Below are 23,323 nucleotides of genomic sequence, written 5' to 3' on the forward strand. Positions count from 1 at the left end.
GCATCCTATATAATTGCTTTCTGAGGTAAGACTTCAACAATACTGTTGGGAAAATATTCGAAATTGGCAATAGTAGTTACAAGATTCGCTGCTCAAGTAAGAGTAAAGGGTCGTTTCACCCGTCAAAGGTCACATTTTGCTCGAAGCACGATCTTGCTGCAAAATTCTGCTGATACATGTCTGCTAATTGCTCGAAATGTAACTAAAATAAAAGATTACCCACTATGGGATCGTAGAAGGTAATTAACTAAATGTAAACAAACTTAGCTGCCGGATTTGGTACATTTAAGGATTTTTAACATTTTACTTATATCTCATTGTAATACAAACTAGACCAGTTTATTTCAATACAGCAATGTAAATTTTTTGATAGTTTAATGGGGAAACTTCAATATTTAAGACACCAATTGAGGTGAGTATAGGGCTCTTCTTCAAATATAACTCATAAGTCAGCTCAATAACAAAAAGGTAACCCTATTATTTTTAATCGTTGCAACAATATTTGCACCTGTCTCTTTTCCATTGCACTTGATGTTCTTTTCAAATATGTGACTGCATTAAAGATAATAAAGTACCTATCAGCAGCAAGGTTTTCCAGAGTCTCCTGCAACGTTGAATAATCTCATCTTTTCATCAAATAACAGATAGAATAATAGAGACGTCATCTTCTATTTAAGTCACTTTTCAATCAAATAACAGATATATGCAGTACCTATTTTGACGGTGGGATCTTAGATTATATTAATTGTTCAGTATTTTTCGCAGAGACGTAACCTTAATTTTCCATTTTAATTAATTGAAACCATTTAGACTTAATTACTGATTAGCTACAGCCTGTATATTTTAACTTTTTGCTCATATTACGGGCCAAACCCTGTATATAGTTCGGTCAAGGTCATCGGGTAACCAGTCATTGTAGAGGTTATCAAACGGAGCTCCCATAGGGATATGTATAGAACCTTACATTTATATAAAGCTGAAAAACAAACCGAATGACAAAAGAACGATACGAGCGAATGAACTTTCATTCCATCTCTTTCTAGCAAAAAATAATTCAGTATGGACTTTGTATGGTCGTTGTGTCTATAATACTAATAATAATAATAATTAAACGTTTATTTCAGGCTCTAGTCCCATACACATCTTGTTGTTACAGTCTTATTCAATTTATTTCTTGTTACAGTCTTATTTATTTAATTGAGATAGAATTACATTATTTATAAAGAAAATAGACTGTTAGTAAAAATAATAGTCAAAATTACTGACATTAATACAGTACACATACAATACTTACCATGACAAACTTTTCCACCACTGTAATCAGTTATACATATGTTTACAAATAAAGCACTTTGACTTTGACTTTGAATACTTATTGAAATTAATATAGTAGTTAAAACAATGAAATCTATCCTATCCCACTAACATGACATCATTTAATATGTCGCATCTCTTCTAATTAACAATTTAAAACTTCCTTAAATTCGTATTTATTTAGGACATTAAGGGGCTGTTTCACCATCCATTGATTAGTGTTAACTGGCGGTTAGGTGTGATGCCGTCTCTATTTGTTTTGTTCGAATAGACAGAGACGGCATCACATTTATTTTTTCTCGAGCCATGGGGATTTGTTTTTTATTTAATACACCAGAATTTGTGCTAATTAAAGATGAGATTAGAATGCAGTTCTACTTTTAAGTTCCCGCACACGAGTAATTAAGTGTACGTAAGTAATTAATTACGCATCTATCAATTTAAGTTTCTTTATCCAACGATATTTATTTTATTTTATTTATTATTAGCTAGGTTAGCTGGAAGAGATCCCTTTTTGGGACAAGCTCACCTTTGCTCTCCTTTCTGTGTATTTGTATTTCTTTTTTGTTTACATAAACATAATAGTACCTACCTACACAATATTTTGGAAAACGACACTACGAGATGCAATATGACTTGACAGCTAAGTTAAAGCTAAAAGATCCTGCATCATGCCGTCCAGCTTTTAAATCGTTTGCCTAGACAGATATACCGTTTACTAACTTTTTGCTATCAAGAGTCGCCTGAGGTACAACCTCATAAATTTTATCACCGGAGTCATCTCGACCGTAGCTTACGGGCACTTAACTTAAAGCCATGTTAAATAAAGTGCCTATCACTATATACAAGGGCAGTGTCTTCAGGATGTAGAATTTAAGAGCTTAGCTAAGGCCAAATGACGTATGTTAAATCGCGGATGCTTTCACCATTTTCTGCCCTCATAATATTCTATATTATGATTGTGATTCATGTAACTATCGTGAGCGACTAACTCATATTTTAAATGATAACCTAACGGATAACTCACGTCTCAAATTGAGTTTAGCTCAATATTTTTCGGGCTAATCCGTAACCCTTTTTCTGGGAGCGACGCGACTCGGCAAATGTTTTTAATTTATCCTGATTATTTTAGCAAATGATTGGATTAGTTTGCCTGAACACTCAATCTTGCCCAATCATCTGAAGAATCATCATCATCATCAGCATATGAGCTGTAAGACGTCTTTATTTGGACACATTGTCCTCTCCCGAAGAATTGTTAAAAATTAACTTTATTACACAATGTATAAGTAGGTACCTAATACCTCTGTTCACCTTCAGCAAACACATTAAACGGAGTCCTCTAGCTTTCAGAAAAATCTCAACGATCACTGCAGCTAAATTTAATAACTGCGTGGGGAAATTAAAATGTCGAAATAAACGGTTCCGCGTCGATTTTCAGAGGGACGCTCAGATTTTTAATTGCAGCGCCATGCACGTTATGACTGCTATGAGCGTTATGACTGCGATATACTTGCCAACTTTAATCAAAATTTGGAACATTCACGCTTCAGCAAACATTTATCGAAAATTTCACGAATTCCGACGAAGTATCGAGCATACCAGAGCAGACCCACCACAGTGTAAGATTAGACTTTGCCTATACTACGATGTGCAAAACGCCAATATTATTTAATATGTAAGATACGAACTTCGATTTTCGAATTTCATAGTGCCCGCCTGTATTAAGCTCTCAAATAAATGCTAAAAAACTTACAAATTGTTGACAACGGGATGCACTTTTTGTGCTGAGTGAGTGACAGTTCTTTAAGATCAGCATGAGAGGTTTGATGGTTTGTTGGGCCAATCGTAGCGACTCTTTCTCAAACCAAAGATTACCCACTGTGGAATATTTAAAAAAAATACATAAGAACATAGAACAAGGTTAAAAAGGCCTGAAATGCCTCGATGGTATCGATGAAGCTATACTTTCAAGAATTTAATTCAATCAAGATGATTTTTAGTCACCATCTCTATTGTAATATGTGATCCTTCGGTAAATTGTATAATAATATGGTCTACATTTAAAACATCATAAGCAGTTTCACGGATTGCAAAAGTTAAGATGTTGGGGTCGAATTATTTAAATTACTTCTAGTCTGGTTGCTAACATTGCGACCCTCTAGTAAAAACAGCCCTCTCCGTTGGGTCTTGATCGTCCACATAACACTTACGTCACCACGATAGCTCGCCGTTATATAATATCATATAATATAAATCGTCCGAGAAACCGATTACTAATTAACGCTATCTTCCATCGAAATTAAGATTGATTATATATACCCACCTTAATAAACAGCAACTAAAACTAACCATTTGTCAATGAACGATCACGAAAACGTTTTAGATAATAACAAGTCTAAAATGAAGCTTCGTCGATCATGATCAGTATTGTTAATCAAAACAAATTGCCCAAACAATATATAACTTATCGATTTTTGTTGCTCCTGGCGCTTTACGTAATACTCGTAGTGGATAAACACAATGCTACATAAAACGCGCGCGCACACGCCAGGTTGTTTTGTTTGGCCGAGAATAGCTCACCAGGGTTGGAATTATGCTATTGGGGATCATGTGGGGATGTCCATTGTCCAGGTCAACGGTTGGTGTTTGCGCGTATCAGCATCGCGCATGGTTTGTAACGGTGTTCCCTGTTTGTTGGTAACGACTAGGTTTTTTTGTCGTTACGTTGTTTGTGGTTTGGATGTTTTTACCTACTGAGTGTAGGTGAGTCGCGTATTGATCGCGCGTGCGGCGGTTCGCGCGGGCGGCAGGCTGCGCCGCGACTGGCCCGGCGGCGGCGCCCGCCCTCGCCACCGGCCCCCACGGCCGCCCATGGTGTTGCCAAACTATATATTTAATGCCAATCTTACATGTTTCTGCTCTTGTTAGCAAGATAGCTGTCGTGCCGTATTAAAAAGTCAAGGAAGCAGCGCTGAGCAGGGAAAATTAAGATAAATTCGAAAAGAAGCTTACATTATGCTTATATGCGAGTAAAAGAATCTAGCTAATAATAATACCTAGAAAACGTGTAAAGCAGTACAGCCTACACTTTTACTTAGGTATTTACGAAGCTTTTTTCTTTATACATTATTTTGTTATCCCAAAGAACTACAACTCGTGCGTATACTAAAGTAAATATAACAGTTAAACAATTAAATATACTTCGGGCTTCCGTCTATCTAATTAATTAAATTCATCATCACAGCCTATTTACGTCCTACTGCTGGGCACAGGCCTCCTCTCAGAATGAGAGGGCTTGAGCCATAGTTTCCACGCGGGCCCAGTGCGGAATTAATTAAATTATCTGTAGTAAAAAAATTCAGTTCACTGCATTTGATTGATGCTACAATTCTTAAATTTAAATTTTAAGTACCTTCACTGATACTACTGGCCAGTTATAAAACACATTTAACCATTTCTCTTCTCGTTAACCAGGCAACACCAACCCCCTAATACGACTGCGCGACTCAAATCTCGCCACGCCATTCGTTACCCAACATCACCGGCAATATTAGCGCCAGAACGAAGCTGTTTTAAAGCTGTCAAGATGACAAGCAACCAGATAATTGACGAGGTTCCGCTGAGCCGGGTTGACAGGTTACTGCAATGACGCCATTGAAGCTTATATCACTTTCATGAAAATTCCAGATACCTAAACGTAAGCAAGTTCACGGACACTTACGTAAATGTTTGGTTTTTAAATTTATGGACCAAGGTTATGCAATCGAGTCTTCGGAATCCGAATTAGTCTGAATGCATTTCATGATGTTTGTTACTTTGTAACTTGGGGGTAGTTAGGTACCTACTCAATTTTGTGTCTCGGAACTCTGAAACTAATTAATAAAGTTCAAAGCTGAACAAAATCTTTCAATCTCTGTAGCAGATGCGAACTAATCCAGATGCAATGTATGGGCATTTTATGCTACAACAAGGGGCTAAATACCATCTGATGAGGGTCTGACATTGTGTATTATTCTCGTACATTAGGTTCAAAGATTACCACAGACTCAAATTTGCATCGAAGTTAAACTTTCTCTCTACTGTCTTCTTTCTAAGGTAGGACAGATTAACCAAAATTTTGGAAGTGTGATCAAATCAGAATGCTTTACTACAAAAAAAGTACAAAAGCCTTGTTGTACAACATGAGTTGTTTACCTACCTACTTGTTATTCTGTGTTCGTGCCTAATATTAAGATACGTAGATAACTATTCAAACTACACAGGGAGCTCAGCAATAGGTTAAGGGAGGCAACAGGCAACCCTCGCGCCGGCAGCTTTCTCGCGCAAAGAATCTCAATCGCAGTTCAACGCGGGAATGCTGCCTGCGTGATGGGCACCATGCCAAGAGGCCCACCTCTCTTTTTTAATTAAAGTTTTAGTTTTAGTTATTTTAATTTAATAGTAGTTTTAGTCCTATGGATATTTTGTATTTTCTTAATATTTTCTTAATAAAAACTTTCAAACTATTTATTTACATTGAAAAGAAAAGAATACATAACATAACAATTAAAATAAAACTAACCTAAACTTAAAATACCTACATAACAAAAAAGACAAAATATTAATAATAATAATAACGGACCACACGGAACGAAATCGTATTCGGTGCCTAGACCCCTATATTTGGTAGATTTTCTATTCAAAACAAAAACATAATCACACTTACACAGTCTTTGCAATCAGGCTTTACTTTTGAACAATCAACAACAATTTTGCAAGATGGGATAATTGCGTAAAAAACAATTGCAGCCCATTTCCTGCGAAATTAGTTCGGAATGAGTCGGAAGCGGATTGTTTGTCTATTTTCCCGGGCGCGGCGTGACGTTTCGTAAGCAACCCGTAACCATTAAGACAATAGTTAATGTCTTCACCATTGATATAACTGTCCGTTAAGGACACGTTTGAATCACTCGGACCAAAGCCATCGATCAAATGGTTACTGCACTCGTGAAAAATAATTAGCCTGCGCTAGAAAAAGTTTTTAAAAATGGCGGGTGTTCTGTTCATTGTGAATATTCCACGTAAAGAACATGAGGAGGATTTAAAGAAAGCAAAATCCTCGAAACTAGTAGTGGAAAAAGAAAAATACGAGAAGGCTTCCAAATTAATCCGTGAATTGAAGACAAATAAAAGGTTTGGCAACATAAAAAGTTCCTTTGAGTCGTTTCGCGGCGAGCGCGGTTTGAGTAAGTGTAAGTCTTCGGAGTGCGTGCATGAAAGTGGTGATTTCGGATTATTAAAATCTAAAAGCGACAATGTGTTGAATGAGAGTTATAAGCTGGGTTTGAGTGTCGAGCGCCAACTTAAAGATAAGTCTTGGGATATAAAACAAATGATGAAGCGCAGAAAGAAGTTGCGGATAACGCAACCTGCCAGCATGACTGATATTTCTGGTGCTTTTCATCGGGATACTCCGCTTGAATCTGTAAGTTCTACGATTTTTATATTTTCTATTTGTTAGTCTAATGACGAAAGCTGGACAAAGGTCTTCCCTTTTTTCTTTCCACAAGTCTCCGGCCTTGGGATGTTCTTCCTAATCCGCCTCATGTCTCTCTAAATCGTCCCACCATCTTCTTTTTGGTACGGTTCCCGTCACATGAAGCACAATTTCACTATTAACTGACTGTGGTTCCACCCCCGATCTCTAATGGCCCGATGATACCGGCAAACCGGTAACTGCCGGTGACACAGCAAGAGTTTTCTACAAAGTTATGAACAGTCATAGCATAAAATGGTGCCAAGTGACCACCATCTAACTTAGATTCTAACTAGGTACTTAAGTAAGTAGAAGTGTTGACGTTTGGAGTTTAATTTACAAATTCACTCTCCGACCCTTAAGATCTCACAGTCTATATAGGATACATCGATTTTTACTACGGAAATTTGTGAAATACCCACACAAATGAAGCTTGTCAAATGTCTAAATAAATGTCCGGCTTCAACATTGCGCCTCCCGCTTCGTTCCAATTACCACAAACAATCGACAAACAATCAATACCTCCCACATTGTATCCGCATCTATCGATAAGGTTATAGCTGTTACAAACAGATGGCTTTTTCTGGGCGTTAATATGTAGGTAGCAAATAATGAGACAAAAAATGTCGACGGAATCTAAGTTGCAAGGCATTTTTAGTGGAACTTATTGGCGTAACCTCTCAATGAGAGTGTAGTTACTACCCAGTAGTAGTTCGAAAACAGCACCTACTTGCACTTCTCAGTTTTTTGAAATCTAAGTGCGAAATTAAATTTGAAATATTCTTAGTACAAGCTTTTCGGAGAACACCAAAAGCAATGCTCCACCATACTTGCAAAGAAAAACTTAAGTTCATCATCACTAAACGGTAAACAGTTATGAAACATATATAAATTATCATCTTCTCATTTATTGTCTCTTATTCTGAGCATTAATCAACTTACAATTAATTTCCCCGCAGATACTTTCGGAAGTCATTACGCGTCTTAATATAGTAAACAACGCAACTTGGACGACGACAGAGGAAAATAAACACTGGCAGGTAAGCTTTTTAAACATACAAATGAAGAAAAAAACCGCCAAGAGCATGTCGGACACGCCCAAAATAGGGTTCCGTAGCCATTACGAAAAAATTAAGTAATATTTTTCTAAGGTTTTCGCATTTTATACGGAATCTTCCAAGTTTAGGTATATTTTATACCTTAGGCTGCTATTTAAGAGTAAAGCTACTAATAATTCTCAAGCAAACTTAGCCGTTATAGTTTTCCTTGAAAGTTTGATATACTTACTAATACCATCCTGAATTTTTTCAAATTTTTCCACCCACTGGTTTACATTTTTGAGGGGGGGGGGGCGCTCGATTTTCATGAAAATTTGCATTTTAAAGTTGAATATTTCGCAAACAAATCACTGAATCCAAAAAAACTATTGATGGTTTTAAAAGACCTATCCAACGATACCCCACACTATAGGTTTGAATGAGAAAAAAAAATCACCCCCACTTTACATCTATTAGAGGTAACCTAAAAAAAATTTTTTTTAGTTTTTCATTGTACCATTTTGTCGGCATAGTTTACATATGTATATATCCTTGCAAAATTACAGCTTTCTAGCATTGATAGTCCCTGAGCAAAGCCGCGGACGGACGGACAGACAGAGACATTGCGAAACTATAAGGGTTCCGTTTTTGCAATTTTGGCTCCGGAACCCTAAAAAATGAGAGAAAAAAATGACAACGAAAAATCTTAACCGGCTAGACTGTGGTCTATAACCATGATAGTATTTTGATAGTATTTTTCTACCAGTTTGAAGTCAGCACCTCTGCACGACCCGGTAAGAGTGTGATAGAAGCTCAATTAGATAGTGTGTAGACGTGGTGAAGGTAGAGGACTAGCTATAGATCCACTCCTGCCGGCTCTTGCTGAGGCACCGACTTCAAACTGGTTGAAAAGTATTTTCATTTTTTTTTGTAGTCGATATTTTTTTTGTTATATGTTTTATTTTTTTAGTGTCATTGTCATTAATACAAGTTACAATAGCATACTGTCAATTGCTCGTCACCTTTTACAAAAGGTTCCAATGCTACACCATCCGTTCCACTTTTTCTAACACCGGCCATTTTATACAAAACATTTGTCAAACAAAATTAAAAAAAAACCTGTAATAGTACAAGTGTACCTACTGGGTGATTCAGGAGACGAGAGTAGGACCAACCCAACACCCTCAGTAATTGATAAAAAGTAAAACCCCCACACTTTGTAAATAATTTAATATTATTTGTTTTTAACATTTTAAAAAAAGTTTATCTCACCAACACTGGTAAGATAAACATATTGAATCCGGTAGGGTAGGTCGTGGGTTGGTCCTTCTCACGTCTCCCGAATCACAAATAGTCGGGTTAGTTTTTAAGACATACTGTGAATTATTTAAATTAAAAATAAATAAATAAAAGTATAAGCACTTAAATGGAATCTAAAGATATCTCAGAACAAACCTCGATTATGATACGTGCGGGGCATTCAAACAGCGCGATCATAAATATAAGGGGATCGAATTGCTCGGTGGTCTATTTAATGACTATGGGAACACAAGAAGCATAGGTAATCTATACTAGGAAAAGAGAATCTTCAGAGTGATACATTCTTTCACAAATAGGTATATGTTTTATTAAAAAATTTACGGACATTTTTTCTTTTAAAATAAATTAGCGGCTCGTTTACGAGTATGTTTAACCCAAATTCATAATCACTAGGTACTTGGTTTTTACTCACTGACTTTAGGGTACCGACTCATGCTTTTTCTAAAGATTTATTTTATCTACACCTACATAAAGTGGCTCTTTAGATTTAATAAAAATTGCATGAAAAAAGATTTATAATGATGAGCCCCTCCCGTTTATAAGCATCATTATCATTAATTACGTACTCATTTCCGATAGGTACTAGGTATGCTTTCCTGTTCCCGACACAACCTCTAAGGCACTAATAACAGCATTGTTTTATTGTTCCCGATTCATTTAATGTTCCTGACCGACACGGTTAATTCTGAATGGGTATCGTGCTGTGGCTAATGTGACTAGAACTAGGTTCCCATCTCTCCCGAAATTCCGGGAATTTCTCCAGACTTTAGCAAAGATAATTTAAATTTCGCGGCTCCAAAAATTTAAAATAAACAGAATTCTCCCGGAATTTCAAGTTTACGCATGCTGGCCTATTTCATACCGTGTCGATTACAGGAAAAACTATTAAAATGTCTTACATAGTTGTTTTGAGTGGTAGACATGTATGAATGAATTTGCCCGTTTTATTTTTTGACGGAACCCTCTTTTAACAAGAACAAGAGATGGCAACCCTACCCAGAGCCCTGATGTATTTAGAGAATCGTATTTTCGTATTTTACGATGAAAACAGGGCCTGAACTTTTGTAATTAGCTACCAGGAAAACAGAATTTAAGGCTACTAACAGTAGTAATTAAGGGATGGTTAATTCCGCTTTAAATGAAATTTTAAAAAATTAAGTGTATTCCTGGTCAAGTTGGAAGAAAAAGCAGAGTAATCAATTACTCTCCTTAAGTACTTGGTACTCATGAGCGGTGGTGATAGTTTCCTATCAGATGATCCACTTGCTCGATTGTGAAGAATATAAGTACCTAGATACTAAATAAATTGAGAACAATATAACATAACTACAAACCTCGATTTCGAAATGATTTTGACCTTAAAGTTCACTTTGATCAAAAATAAATATCTTCGTAGCCTCATCTGGGGTAGGGCAAGGGGTACTAGCTAATCTTATGTATGGAACTAGTCTGCACTAACTAGAAAAATCTTACCTAAGGACGTGAAATCTTGTAGGCGAGGTGTACTAAATTAGGGATAACGGGCGTTTAAGTTAACCAAATTCGGCCTCTTGTAATGAATTAATACTTAACTCCTTTTTACGACCAAAAATATATTACACGTGAGACTTTTTCACAAAATAGGGATGTACAGGTTCTGTCGGGCTCTATAGTATTTTTTGAAAATGAAATGTAACTCCTTAAGGCCAGTGTAGGGCGTAGTTAACTACCTACATTTTGAAATCTGATTACAGATTACGATTACATGATTAATTAACTACAAATGTAGTGTAGTGTATGTTAGTGGTACAAGTAGTTAAGGTTACATATACTCTAACTACATTAATCAGGTTACATTAAGTTATAACTACTAACTACTTTAGTTTTTAAGAATATTTTGTTTTGTAACTGTTGTAGGAAATACATTGCAAATAAAAGCTTGTAGAAAAAAAAGTGACACGATTGGTTTTCATACAGATTGAGGAACTTGGCTTATCTAGGTAGATCTGTTCTGTGGTCTTTTCATTTGATATACCTAATCTTTTTGTACTAAGCTAAGTATGTAGTTAGAAAAAGTAATCAAGTAACCTTCAAGTAACCGTGATTGCAACTACAAATTTGTAGTTAGTAACCGAAATTTTTAACTACATTTTACGGGTACTTTTTGTAATCTTTTGCTGAGATTACTAACTACAAAATGACCCGCAATCAGTAATCTGTAGTTAGGTTACATATTGCCCAATTTAACCAAACTGCGTTGTGCTTGATCATTTTCAGGCTCTCGTTTACAGGAAAAATATTTGCTCTCACAAAATGACTCTGCAATAGATTTAATCAATAGTCTCACCGTCCTTTGTGATCACCCCAACACACTTTTCATATTTAGCTTATTAAATATTAGTAAGAGGAGCTCACAGTCACAAGGGTCGCGGGAAAAACTTAGGGACTTTAATAGGCTCATGACAGTATATGTTCAAGGTTGTTAACTAAATAAATAAAAACCTATAAACAAACAGAATAAATCGAATAAAATCACACAGGCTTCTAGGTTGCACGCATCTGCAATACCCCTGCTGTTGCAGATGTTTATGGGCGGGGTTGATCTCTTACCATCAGGAGACCCACTTGCTGGTTTGCCATCCAGTCAAATAAAAAAAAAATTGTTTCGGTTGTTTGTTTTTGCTACCTCATCACGTCTAAACCGCTGAAGGGACATGATAGTTTTTATTACGGAAAATTGCATTAGTTCCCGGGATAGCAATAACGAAATTTACGCGGACGGGAGTCGCAGGTAATGGCGAATATTATATCAGCCGTAGGACGTCCAATGTTGACATTAGGTCTCTCCCATATACCCTCAGTAGCTTCGGGGTAGGAAATGGCCGGCAATCCAGCGTAAACCCGCGACTTTAACCAGAGGCCGTATTGCCTAATGTTTCTGGCGCTCGCGATCGCAATCAAATGACAGATTTCGCATACAAAAAACTGTCACTTAATTTGTGATCGCGGGCGCCAGAAACGTCAAACAATACGGCCCCAGGTCATCCGTCCATTTCGTTGGTTGACGTCCTCCGCTGTGCTTGCCGCGCGGGCTCCATTCGAGAACGATGTGTGATGATGATGCTAAAAAGGAAAGTTGTTCTCTGCTAAAACCGTTTAATCAATTCCCACCAGGTTTTGTTTTCCCTGGACTCCTGTTATGAATGCGAGGAGCTGCTCCAAGTCCTGAGGAACTTGGGCATAGGCTCCCGGTACAATTCTTCTATAAGCGTCATTCCCTGCACGCTGTACTTCAGAGCCAGCAATGATGAAATAGAACATTATGAAAATGACACTGAGGGGCTGCAAAGGTAAATGGAAAGATTCAAATACTTTTTTGTTTTATATTTCAATTTATTGTAAACTAGCTATTGGTGGCGAAATCGTGGCTCCATCTGCGAAGAAGGAATGGAATTCGCTCCCATCGTCGGTATTTCCAGATAAATACAACCCAGTGCTCTTCAAGGCTAGACTCATCGACATCTATGCATGTTACTTACGTCAAAACGGCGCACAAAATTTGTTCACAGCGCGGATTTGTGAACCTTTCACTATAGTTTATTAACGTCCGTGACAAGGGTTGTGTCAAAGTAATATTGATGATTGATGCGCCGCGCGTTTTGTTCCAAACAACCAGTCTAGTGCCGTAAGGTACATAGATGTCAATGGCTAGACTGGTCCTGTTACTGAAGCAGTGATATACACCTTTGGCCTCATTTGCGCTTTCCATCAGGTAAGGTATATAGGGCTCAATCACAGGTCAGTTTTATGTAAATAAAACCAGTCAAGAGCGTGTCGGATACGCCCAAGATAGGATTTCGTAGCAATTGCGAAATACTCAAATAATATTTTCCAAAGGATTTCGTATTGTACTACGGAATCTTCCAAGTTTAGGTATATTTTATACCTTAGGCTGTTATTTACTATTAAACTAATTTCTCAAGCAATCTGAGCCGTTATAATTTTCCTTGTAAATTAATTCTATTTTAATACCACCCTTAATTTTTTTCAAATTTTTCTATTTAAAAGTTTATTTTTAGAGTCAAGGGGGGTGTGGCGTGAATGATATATTCATGCAATTACAGCTTTCTAGTACTAAAAATAAGAACTATTAAGTGCACCGGGGTGGTGGTTATAGTGGTTGGGTTTGTGTCGTGTCCTTGGAGTGTGGAGGTGGAGGAGTTGCATGAACAAATTATTTGTTACATAGACGTATGTACTCGTTCTATAGTAAGTTCATGGGTGAGCAATAGTTATTTGTGTCACAAGGGAGCGAAATGGTGTATTGACGGCGAGGGCGGTACATTGAATCCAAAATGTAGCAAAGGATTCTACCTACAATATAATTCTGAGCATAGCGAGGTAGGTATTCTAAACTAGAATCCTGAGCGTAATGAGGGGTTGAATTGTTAACGGCCAAGATGAAAATAATTTTGCTCCCGAGTTGAATATGAGTCCAACTTTTTACACCGAGCATTAAGAAAGTTGAAAATAAATATCTAGATATAATTACTAAAAATTCTAGGTATATAATGCAAACAGCATAGAGAATGGCGTGGTTTTACAATTCAACTTCAAAAAATTGCATTTGCAAAGCCTTGAACAGAAAAGTTGCACTTTGCTCCCTCTCGTAAGGGAGGAAAAGTTACTAGGTATATATAGGATAGTTTTTAGGCCTGATTCATTAAATTGTACTTTACTCACAATTTGCAGTGAAGAAGATTCCGCGTGGGCAAGATTTTCTTCCACGGTGCGCGCTCGTGCGAACTTGGCCCAAGTGCTGCACGACGTCCGAACTGATGCCGCCCTGACTTTTGATTGGCTGTTCCTCCTCATTGTGGCCGCGTTCGTCGCTGCCATTGGCTTGGTGGAAAATTCAACTGTTATACTAGTCGCCAGTATGCTGATTTCACCCTTAATGGTACGATAAGTTAATTAACCAAGTGAAGCAGAAGTTGTGTCGTCATCATCATCGTCCCAGCCGTCGAAATCTATAGACTGCATGTACCTTACATCAAAACGGCGCAAAAAAACTGTTCACAGCGCGGATTTGTGAACCTTTCACTATAGTTTGTTGACGTCCGTGACAGGGGTTGTGTCAAAATAATATTGATGATTGCATGATGCGCCGCGCGTTTTGTTCCAAACAGCCAGTCTGGTGCCGTTCCACTGCTGGGCACAGGCCTCCTCTCATAATGAAAGTGCTTGAGCCGTAGTTCCAACGCTGGCCCAGTCATCATCATCTCAGCCTTTATACGTCCCACTGCGGGCACTGGCCTCCTCTCAGAATGGCGTAGGCCCAGTGCGAATTAGGAACTTCACACATACCTACCATTGAATGGCTGCGCAGGCTGTGCAGGTTTGTTCACGATATTTTCCTGTTGCTCTGAAGATGAGTTCTGGTTGAGTTCGAAACGCGTCAGTATAGTGTGGTGGTGGTGATAAAAGGGTTTGTGTGATTTGTGTGTGTTCTTACAGTGTGGATCTGGAGGAACTGCATGAACACACATTTCTTGCGTAGATGCATGCATGATTTCCACCAAACGGCTTACATCGCATCGGATCGGAAAAAATACGAACGGATGCGGCGACCGCCAATCGCGACGCAGGATATTGACGCATAAGTACAAGATAGTAAAATTCTTTCCGATCCGATCCGATGCGAGCCGTTTGGTGAAAACCATGCTAAATTGTTTTAGTTCATTCCCAGGGCCCAATAACAGCTGGGACGCTGGGCACGGCGGTCCGCGACCGCTCTTTGCAGCAGCTAGGGGTGCTGCATGAGCTCTTGGGGCTGTTTCTGGCGCTCGTTATTGGGTTCATCTTCGGGCTTGCTGTCTGCGCCGTCGACGGTCGATACGGAGTCGGAGAGTGGCCTACATACGAGATGATGACGCGGTACGTAGACATTCTCACTACCGTGAAGGATATTAAAATAAAGTTTAGCTCGGCATGTTTCGGGCTAATCCGCAGCCCTACTTCTAGGAGCAACGCAACTCTGTGGTTACTACAACATGCGCACTGCGCGCCAACGCTGTACTATAGCGCGGGTGACACTATTTACCGGCACGGATAATACCGACATGGAAATACCGACCCGATATTTCGTTTACTATGTCCATACAAACTGGTGTCAAACTGACTAGAGTTTCTATGGGCGTGTACACAAAATATCATGTCGATATTGTCGGTATTGTACGTCCGATAAATAGTGTCAGCCCTATAGCGCGACTACCCGCGTTTTCAAAGTCATTTTTGTGATAATTATCAACTGTAGGGTAGCACACACACACAACACTATCACCATCCCTCTGTAAAGGCACGTTCATACAAGCTTATGACGCAGTAGGTACGAGTATTTAACACGGTTTTCCAACGCGGGGTACCGGCCCAACCACTATCCCGGTTAAACTCTATTTCAGACTTGAGTTTACTATCAGTTAATATGAATATGAGTGAGTCTCGCGGTAGTTACATGTTAAAAACCGTGAAGGATATTGGGATGTTCACAACGTCCAGTGGCCATATTATCTAACGCTCTGGCGTTCACGATCGTTTTTACCATCTCTTTCTACCCTCATCTTACAGTGTGTGAGAGAAAGAAGTGTCAAGATTGGTGCTTTGGAGTATTTTCCTATTTTTTATTTCAACTTCAAATTTTTTTAGGTTCTTTTATGGTCATCCTGTAGAATCCACATCGAAAATACAAACTGAAACATAGATGCATAGAAAAATCAGAAAGAGACCAGCGCTGGGAATCGAACCCAGGTCCTCAGCATTTCGTGCTGCGTGCTATACCGCTACTCCACCTCGGACAGGAGTACAGACACAAATTTCTCCTATGCACCACATATCTCAGCTTGTTTGTTTCTTATTTAGTTACTTAAGCAGCGACAATAGCGACATCTATGCTTTTAGCCCTCATCGAGAAACTTTCTACACCCCATCGGAACTAACCCCTCACCCGGACAAGAGATGTCGCTATTAAGCAATCAAATTAAGATTAGTTTTTTGGCTGGTCTCTTTTTCTGGTTTTTCTATGCATCTAATCTTTGTTTCAGTTTGTATTTTCGATGGAGAAAGAAGTGTGAAAGATTGTGATTTGAATTATGTGTATTATAAGGCCTCAGGTCAGAAAGGGTACCGCGTGGGGGTCAGATATTTTCGTGGTAAAGCCGAAGCAAAGATCGCTTACGCCTTTCATAAATTCTGTACTATGTCTTGTTGTTCTATTTTGTAAATATAAGGCAAGCCGATGGGAATAGAGTTCTATGGACGCATGTAACAAAGGTACTTACTTACCTGCTGACCCACTTCTAAAAGTTAGGAATCTGTTTACTAAACTCGAGATTAATTTGGCTTGAGATTAAAATTCTACAAAAGAGTTTAAAAAAAAACTGAGCAGAAAATTCAAATTAATTCAATAAAATTCTCCTAGATAAAGGATACTTGGAGAAAACCAGATATCCTCTTTAGAAGAGAGGTAAAAAGGGATCAAACATTCTAAAAACCCGGCCGGATTAAGCTTTGTTCAGTGGAGTGTAATTCATCCTAATTTAGGTCGTCTCCGTAGTAGGTATCGCGTGTTTTTGATCGAGTATTATTGGATAGAAAGTATCATATTACGCTGTTGATTCAATTTCGTTCTGTTGGAGTGCCCAGTATGAAACAATAAGATATTTTTCTCAAAAATGTCCGTAAAAGTTGACATTATTCTTAACATCAGAAGGTGAAGTGCATAGTTTATGGTCAGCGAGAAATTAAAAAGTTAAAAAGATTGCAGGCGCGCTAGCTCGACAATAATAAATTAGCGCTCCTGCAATCAGTCACAATTTTTTTTTAATAGTTAAAAAGGCCATGGAAATGTTGGCACAAGTCGTATACAGCGAAGTCTAATGGCCGGTATCAGATATTTTGCTTGAACTCAGGGCTTTTTTTATTGGGTCTGAAACAGCTTGTGGTATTTTCGATAGAAAAATACACCTGCAGTTCATTTTTAATGAAAAAAAGGCGGGAAAGCATAAGAAAAATATTGGAATAAAATTAAATGTTGTAATATATTTTGAGAAAAAGTTTATTCTATTTCAGAATTATTCACCATTTTTGCCCGCGACTTTGTCCGCTGTAATAGTAATTGGGAATTATTTATTTAATAGGCTTTTATGGTTTACCGAAAATAACCTATTTTAATACACTACAATATAAACTATTTTTTTTGTTACCATACATACATCCATCCGATGTTTTTGGTAAAACAAATATTTTGCGGGTAGCCACATTTTAGCAATACGACGTGTATTGTACCCTGCCAACACAAAAGGACTAATTCTTCATAGTGAACTCTCACCTTACGTCCTTTACTGTAAGTCAAGGCATTTTTACTAAGCATAGGATAAATATACTTATACTTAGTAACTTGTTTGGAATTTCTTAAGAACTTTCATCCCCATATTTTCAAGTAAATAGGTCGAAATTTGAAAAGCGCCAGAGCAAATATTTATTAGGGTTCCGTACCTAAAAAGGAAAAAGGGAACCCTTGTAGGAATACTTTGCTGTCCGTCCGCCCGTCTGTCTGTCAAGACCCTTTATCTCGTAAACGCGCGGAGTATAGGTATCGAGTTGAAATTAAGACCCTAAACTCAGGTCAATAGTTCCGTTAGCTGTGAAAAAATCAAACCTCTAAGTCAAGGCAATCAAAAGCTACAGTCATTCAAAAGGTGTTTCCATACAAATTGCCTCAACAGAAAAAGTTATAGGGTACTTCCGGCTGTCCTAGAAACTTGGAATTTTGCATAAAGGTAGCTCTTATAGCAAAATAAATAAGAAAAATCTGAAAATCATAATTTTTCATGTCTGACTGTCTATGTGAATAAGCCATCTAAAATGACCCCACATTGCGTACATTTTGCTTATGAGTTTAGAAGGCTCTGCTAACACTGCACCATCCCCTCTGCTAACATCCCCTAGCAGGTAACATTTTCAAAAACGCTTGAACAAAAGTTTCATAAAGGAAAGGACCATCGATTTATCTTCGACAATGACGATCTTCCATATAAACTTCGTCCCCTATTTCACCCCCTCATAGGAAGAATTTTCAAAAATGCTTGAACAAATATGTATTTATCTCTTATCACGTGTGTAAATGCCAAGTTTTATAGAGAACCATCGATTTATCTTCGACAATGACGATCTTCCATATAAACTTTCATCCCCTATTTCACCCCCTCACAGGTCGAATTTTCAAAAAAGCTCAAAGAAATATCGATTTATTTCTTATTAAGCGCCTAAATGCCAAGTTTCATGGTTTTAACTTCGACAGCGACGAACTTCCACCTTATAAACTTTCATCCCCTATTTCAACCCCTTAAAGCCTCTTTTTCGCGATAAAAAATAGCCTATGTTCTTTCCCAAGGTCTATTCTATCTCTGTACCAAATTTCATCAAAATCAGCTCAGCGGTTTAGGCGTGAAAGCGTAACAGACAGACAGACAGAGTTACTTTCGCATTTATAATAATAAATATAGTATGGATTTTTGAGAAAAGATTTACCTATATTAGTCTCGGCTGGAATAGCAATAGCTGGCTTCGTATTAGTTAAACGGACTCGCAAGCTCGTCCGTTTAATACTCATACTCAGCCAGCAATTGCCTACTTCCAGGCAACGACAATAATCTACTATTGCGGTCTTTTGTTACGCGGCTTCATTTTCAGCGGTTTTAAAAGTCAGCCCAAAATTTGTTTGTAGATACATCGTAGTAGGTATGGACGATATAAATTTTATAGCTATTTCAAAACTATAAGGAGCACCTTATATTAGTTTTCATTTATTTAATTTTCTTATTAAATAATTGAAACCTAAAAGTAATCTGTTCAGGAGGGCTACTTCGAAATTCGAAGTTCGTACCGTACTGTCCCTCTCACTCTCGTATTATTAAATTATATTAGCATCAGCGGGACGGCAAGATACGAAGTTAGAATTTTGCATTTCATAGTAGGTATAGGGCCAGAACTCAGAACCGAAGAATCGATCGCACTATATACTTTAAAGGAGGTTGTTATGTGCGCCCAGTCTAAAGGCTACAACCTGAGGAATGCAGCATGTTGAAGGTTGCATAAGTATACTATTTAGATCATTTAATACTGGTCGTTTTTCTGTCAGTTTCTTTTTCTTCTAAAAACGCGAAGCGCAACCAATAAGTGCAAATTACGAGTGTAGAGTTAGAAATTAAGTACAATCACTGGCTTCTACTGGCTTAGTAAAACTTACAAATATTTTTTGAAATAGGTAATTCAAATATTTTGATAATAAATGCAATAATGATCTAACCTAAAATAAGAAAAGGCTGTTTGGATGTCTGAGATTTTCAGTTATTTTAATAAACAGCTTGCAAAATAGGTAATAGGTACTTTACTATTTAGCTCTAGTTTTCTTGTTTAGATGTGAGATCCGTTCGCTGTGGGTCGGCGTACTGGTCGCCATACCCAGTGGCGCAGGAGTGGCTCTGTCAGTGTTGGGGGAGAACACCGCCTCTCTGGTGGGAGTCGCCATCTCAGCGTCGCTGCTGCCGCCTGCTGTCAATGCTGTAAGCTATGTAGATGATATTATTTATTTGTCAATAAAAAAAAAAGCATTACAGTAAAACCAATGCGATGTAAAATTCAAAGTATACTAATAAAAAAAAAACAAAAAGACATTAAAAACAAAAAAAAAGTTTTTTAGGGATTTTTATCCTTGCTTCCCTAAAGCGACGGAAAACCACGCCCTCTGGCCAGAAATTGGAGTGCAGGAACATCTGCTGGTGCTTAGCCGGCACTTGGAGTCTAAAAGAGCTGGATATCGCTGGAATAGACTATGAACTGACAACCCCTTTTTCGGTCAGCAGCAAAACAAGAATATTCAGATATTGATAAAACTATTACATATATTATGAAGTAGCTGTGAAGCAATTCTATAACGAGTGTGGAGTTCTACGTCGAGACTGGACCTTCGTGGAAACACCAACCCCAAGTTCTAACATTTAGGGCAGGGTTCCCCAACCTTTATTTCGCCGAGCCTCCTCGAACCAAAAATAATATTTTCATGCCCCCTTAAGTTAATTTCGGAACAGTTAATTTACCTACGCCAGCTACTACCTACCTATGCATAAATGCTAACGGACCTATTACGCCCCCCCCCCTGTCATTTCTACCGACTCCTACACCGAGCATTGACTCCCTTAAACGATATCCTGGACAGTGACACCAGTCTGGATTTGTTTCTTACCTCCGAGTCGAGATTTCTTGCATCGGCATTTGGAGTCACTAGTGACACCGACCTCAATAAATGCTTTACGTAAATATTTAGTTCATACCTATATTCTATTATTCACTTCTCTTATTATATAATTAGCATGTGTGGCTTGACTGTAAGGGTTAATTATGAGATTAAATAAATATAAAAAAAACTCTATGCCTCCCTAGGAGGGCGTGCAGAAGACCGACAATGATGATTAATTTTGTTTATAGGGTCTTTTATGGGCGATGGCGATTGTACAACTGATATTTGCTGACGACCAAGCCCATTTCACCGGAGTGGTCACCACGTCTTATTACAGCAGCGACCAGCCCACTGAGCTAGCAGTGCTTGGAACAGTGTCCCTGTGCCTCACACTTGTCAACATTGCTTGCATATTTGTGGCAGGCGTTGCTGTTTACAAGGTATGTAATGTACTGTGGTACTTCCTACTGAACTCGATTCCCACCGGGTTGCCTAAACTTTTGAGATAGTGCGGCTTGTGTAAATTAAATGATGTGAGGTATTGCATCCGAAGATAACTCACTCAAGCTTTCCTCATTCTCCGTGTTGCCTGACAAAAAGTTACACTCCACGCCTGCTTCCCACTTATTAATTATTATTATTACAAGCTTTTATTTATCTTGCCATGTAGGTATGTATGTATGTCTGTATGTATGTGTGTGCGGGTCAAATCATGCAAGTTAAATTCGACCAACTTTCAGTGGTCGCTGACTTCAAATTTGGCATACTTCTGTAAATTGCGTGACAATACAGCAATCTGGTAGTGACATCCCAGTAGTCCAGCCAGGATCGTTTCCGCAGGACGGAACTCCTCAATAGTTAATGGCATCGACTTGAAATTTGGTACGGTAATGTTAACAAAAAGTAGGTAGGTACCTACAGTCAGCAAAAAAAGCTTGTACCTATTGAAAATAAAATGTTCAACAGAAACTTATTTATTAGATTCAAAGGCTCCTAATTTACACATTTCTTTGTTAATTATAAACAGGTAAAAGAGGTATGTCCACTGGAACGTAGAGACGTTTTATGGTGGAGAGCTAATAGGATATCACATCAATCTTCTAAACGGTTTTACAACAACAGCAACACTACTAAATGGGAGAAGTATAGGTAAGTTGGCTTTCAACGTTAAAAGACCCTTAGTGATGTGTATATTTTGTAACTTTTCTTTGCTCATTCGCACACGTGCAAGGCAGCTACGTCTGTGCAACAAATATATTCTGTCTTCCAGTTCCACATAAATCAACACCAACCAGTATGTACGTTTTTCTGATAATTTGGGAAAGCTTGTGTGCTCATTTTAGTTTAGAAATGATCTTGTCAAGAGTTCAAATCATTTAGTATTTAATATTATGTTTATGATAGTTGATAGATTTAAAATGTATCGTCCAGATAACTGCATAAGGGTAACAGAAGTGCAAGGCGAAAGATTGTAGTTCATTGATATAGTGAAAAGCCGTGATAAATGCTCCAAGATGTGGCTATGCATAGTTGGGCGGAAGGGGCGCAACCCCGAGTCTCGAGTCCCCGGGGCCTCTAAATGTTCGCAAGTTCTCATGATAAAATTCTGATTCCTCAAAAATGACAAAAATGTGTTTAGTACATAAAAGTGTAATATTGAGAGGCCTCATTCAGCTTTGCGCTCGGGCCGGGCTTAGCCCGCCACTGGGGCCCTGATTTTAATTACTGAATAAATTATTTGTGCATCTTATTTTAGCAATTTTTCCAACGATTCCTGTAAAATTGACCAGGAAATCAAAGAACCAGTACATCCACCTATAATACAAAGTGACACAGTGACCTATCGACGGGAGACTCCGGCCATACGCCGCATGAGAGCGCAACACATCGAGACGTATTGTCTTCAAAAAGACCAGTATGTTATTAAATCCTCATTATTAGCATAAATTAATAGTACTTAGATTGTGCAACACGAGCATAAAACAAGCCAGTTTACCCAAGACTTTCATATAGCCACCCTACAGTCGACCCGTACGGCGAGAGTGGATATAGACGTCGAGGCGAAAACAAGTTTAATACTCGATCGAACACTCTTCTTGTCACTTCGATTGCGAGGAAGTAAAATAGCTACGGTGGAAACAATTGTTCATTTATTTACTATTATTATTGTCGCCTAGATCTAGCATAAATACGAAGTTTCCGAGCATGAGAAGTGAAACATATAGGTTTCTGTTAAAAATTCTTCACGAGATCAACGAGAACAGTTTTTAACGGATTGACTTTTGAAGACTTATACCTACCTATGTAGATTTACCCATTTCATTTTATTTTTCAACCAGGTTCACCTCCATGCCTAACAATTTCGAAGCCAATTTACAAGATGGTCGCCACATCTTCAACAGCATAGAGAATCTTCCATTAAAGTCAGATATCACCGACACGCGGATTTCCAACAACATAGAAAAGGAAAACTTCTATAATAAGGAGCGTATAACAGATCTTGATAACGTTAATAGCTTTTGTAATGCTGGCTTCGAAGAACAAGAAAATTTTGTTAACAAGGGTTTCGAACAAAATATGGAAAACCTATGCCCTATTATAGAACCATCGTCAAATTTAACTGTCGATCCCAAACCACGGATAATTTTAGGCAGCCAATCTTATAATGTTTAGCTCATTTACTAATTTTTTAATGTTTATACAATTCTAGGTATTTTTTAATTTACCTGTAATAAAATGTTAATGAACTTTTCCTGTTGTTTGTTACTTTACTTTAAGTAATACTAACGATATAATAAGTTTTTCCGCGGTGCTTAAGCACAGACCAGATACAGTGCCTAGATACAGATCTACAGAAAA

At 38.0% G+C, this 23,323-nt stretch overlaps 1 protein-coding gene across 1 annotated transcript; it reads left to right on the forward strand.

Annotated features, from left to right (window-relative positions):
* Positions 1 to 6,080: 6,080 nt before the first annotated feature.
* On the forward strand, positions 6,081 to 23,137 carry LOC141430371 (uncharacterized). Its single transcript, XM_074091039.1, has 10 exons — positions 6,081 to 6,781; positions 7,792 to 7,872; positions 12,343 to 12,518; positions 13,921 to 14,128; positions 14,918 to 15,105; positions 19,646 to 19,790; positions 20,713 to 20,904; positions 21,492 to 21,613; positions 22,221 to 22,379; positions 22,804 to 23,137. The coding sequence occupies exons 1-10, from the start codon at positions 6,344 to 6,346 to the stop codon at positions 23,135 to 23,137; spliced, it is 2,043 nt and encodes a 680-aa protein (XP_073947140.1). The 5' UTR covers positions 6,081 to 6,343.
* The last annotated feature ends 186 nt before the right edge of the window (positions 23,138 to 23,323 follow it).

The sequence above is a fragment of the Choristoneura fumiferana genome, chromosome 8 (assembly GCF_025370935.1).
Source record: "Choristoneura fumiferana chromosome 8, NRCan_CFum_1, whole genome shotgun sequence".
In the NCBI taxonomy this organism is placed as follows: domain Eukaryota; kingdom Metazoa; phylum Arthropoda; class Insecta; order Lepidoptera; family Tortricidae; genus Choristoneura; species Choristoneura fumiferana.

Bases quoted from the DNA above. Each gene is read 5' to 3' on its own strand.
- LOC141430371 (XM_074091039.1), top strand. From the start codon at position 6,344: ATGGCGGGTGTTCTGTTCATTGTGAATATTCCACGTAAAGAACATGAG. The intron at 6,782-7,791 runs GTAAGTTCTACG...ATTTCCCCGCAG, and splicing joins GGGATACTCCGCTTGAATCT to ATACTTTCGGAAGTCATTAC. The intron at 21,614-22,220 runs GTAAGTTGGCTT...ATCTTATTTTAG, and splicing joins ACTAAATGGGAGAAGTATAG to CAATTTTTCCAACGATTCCT.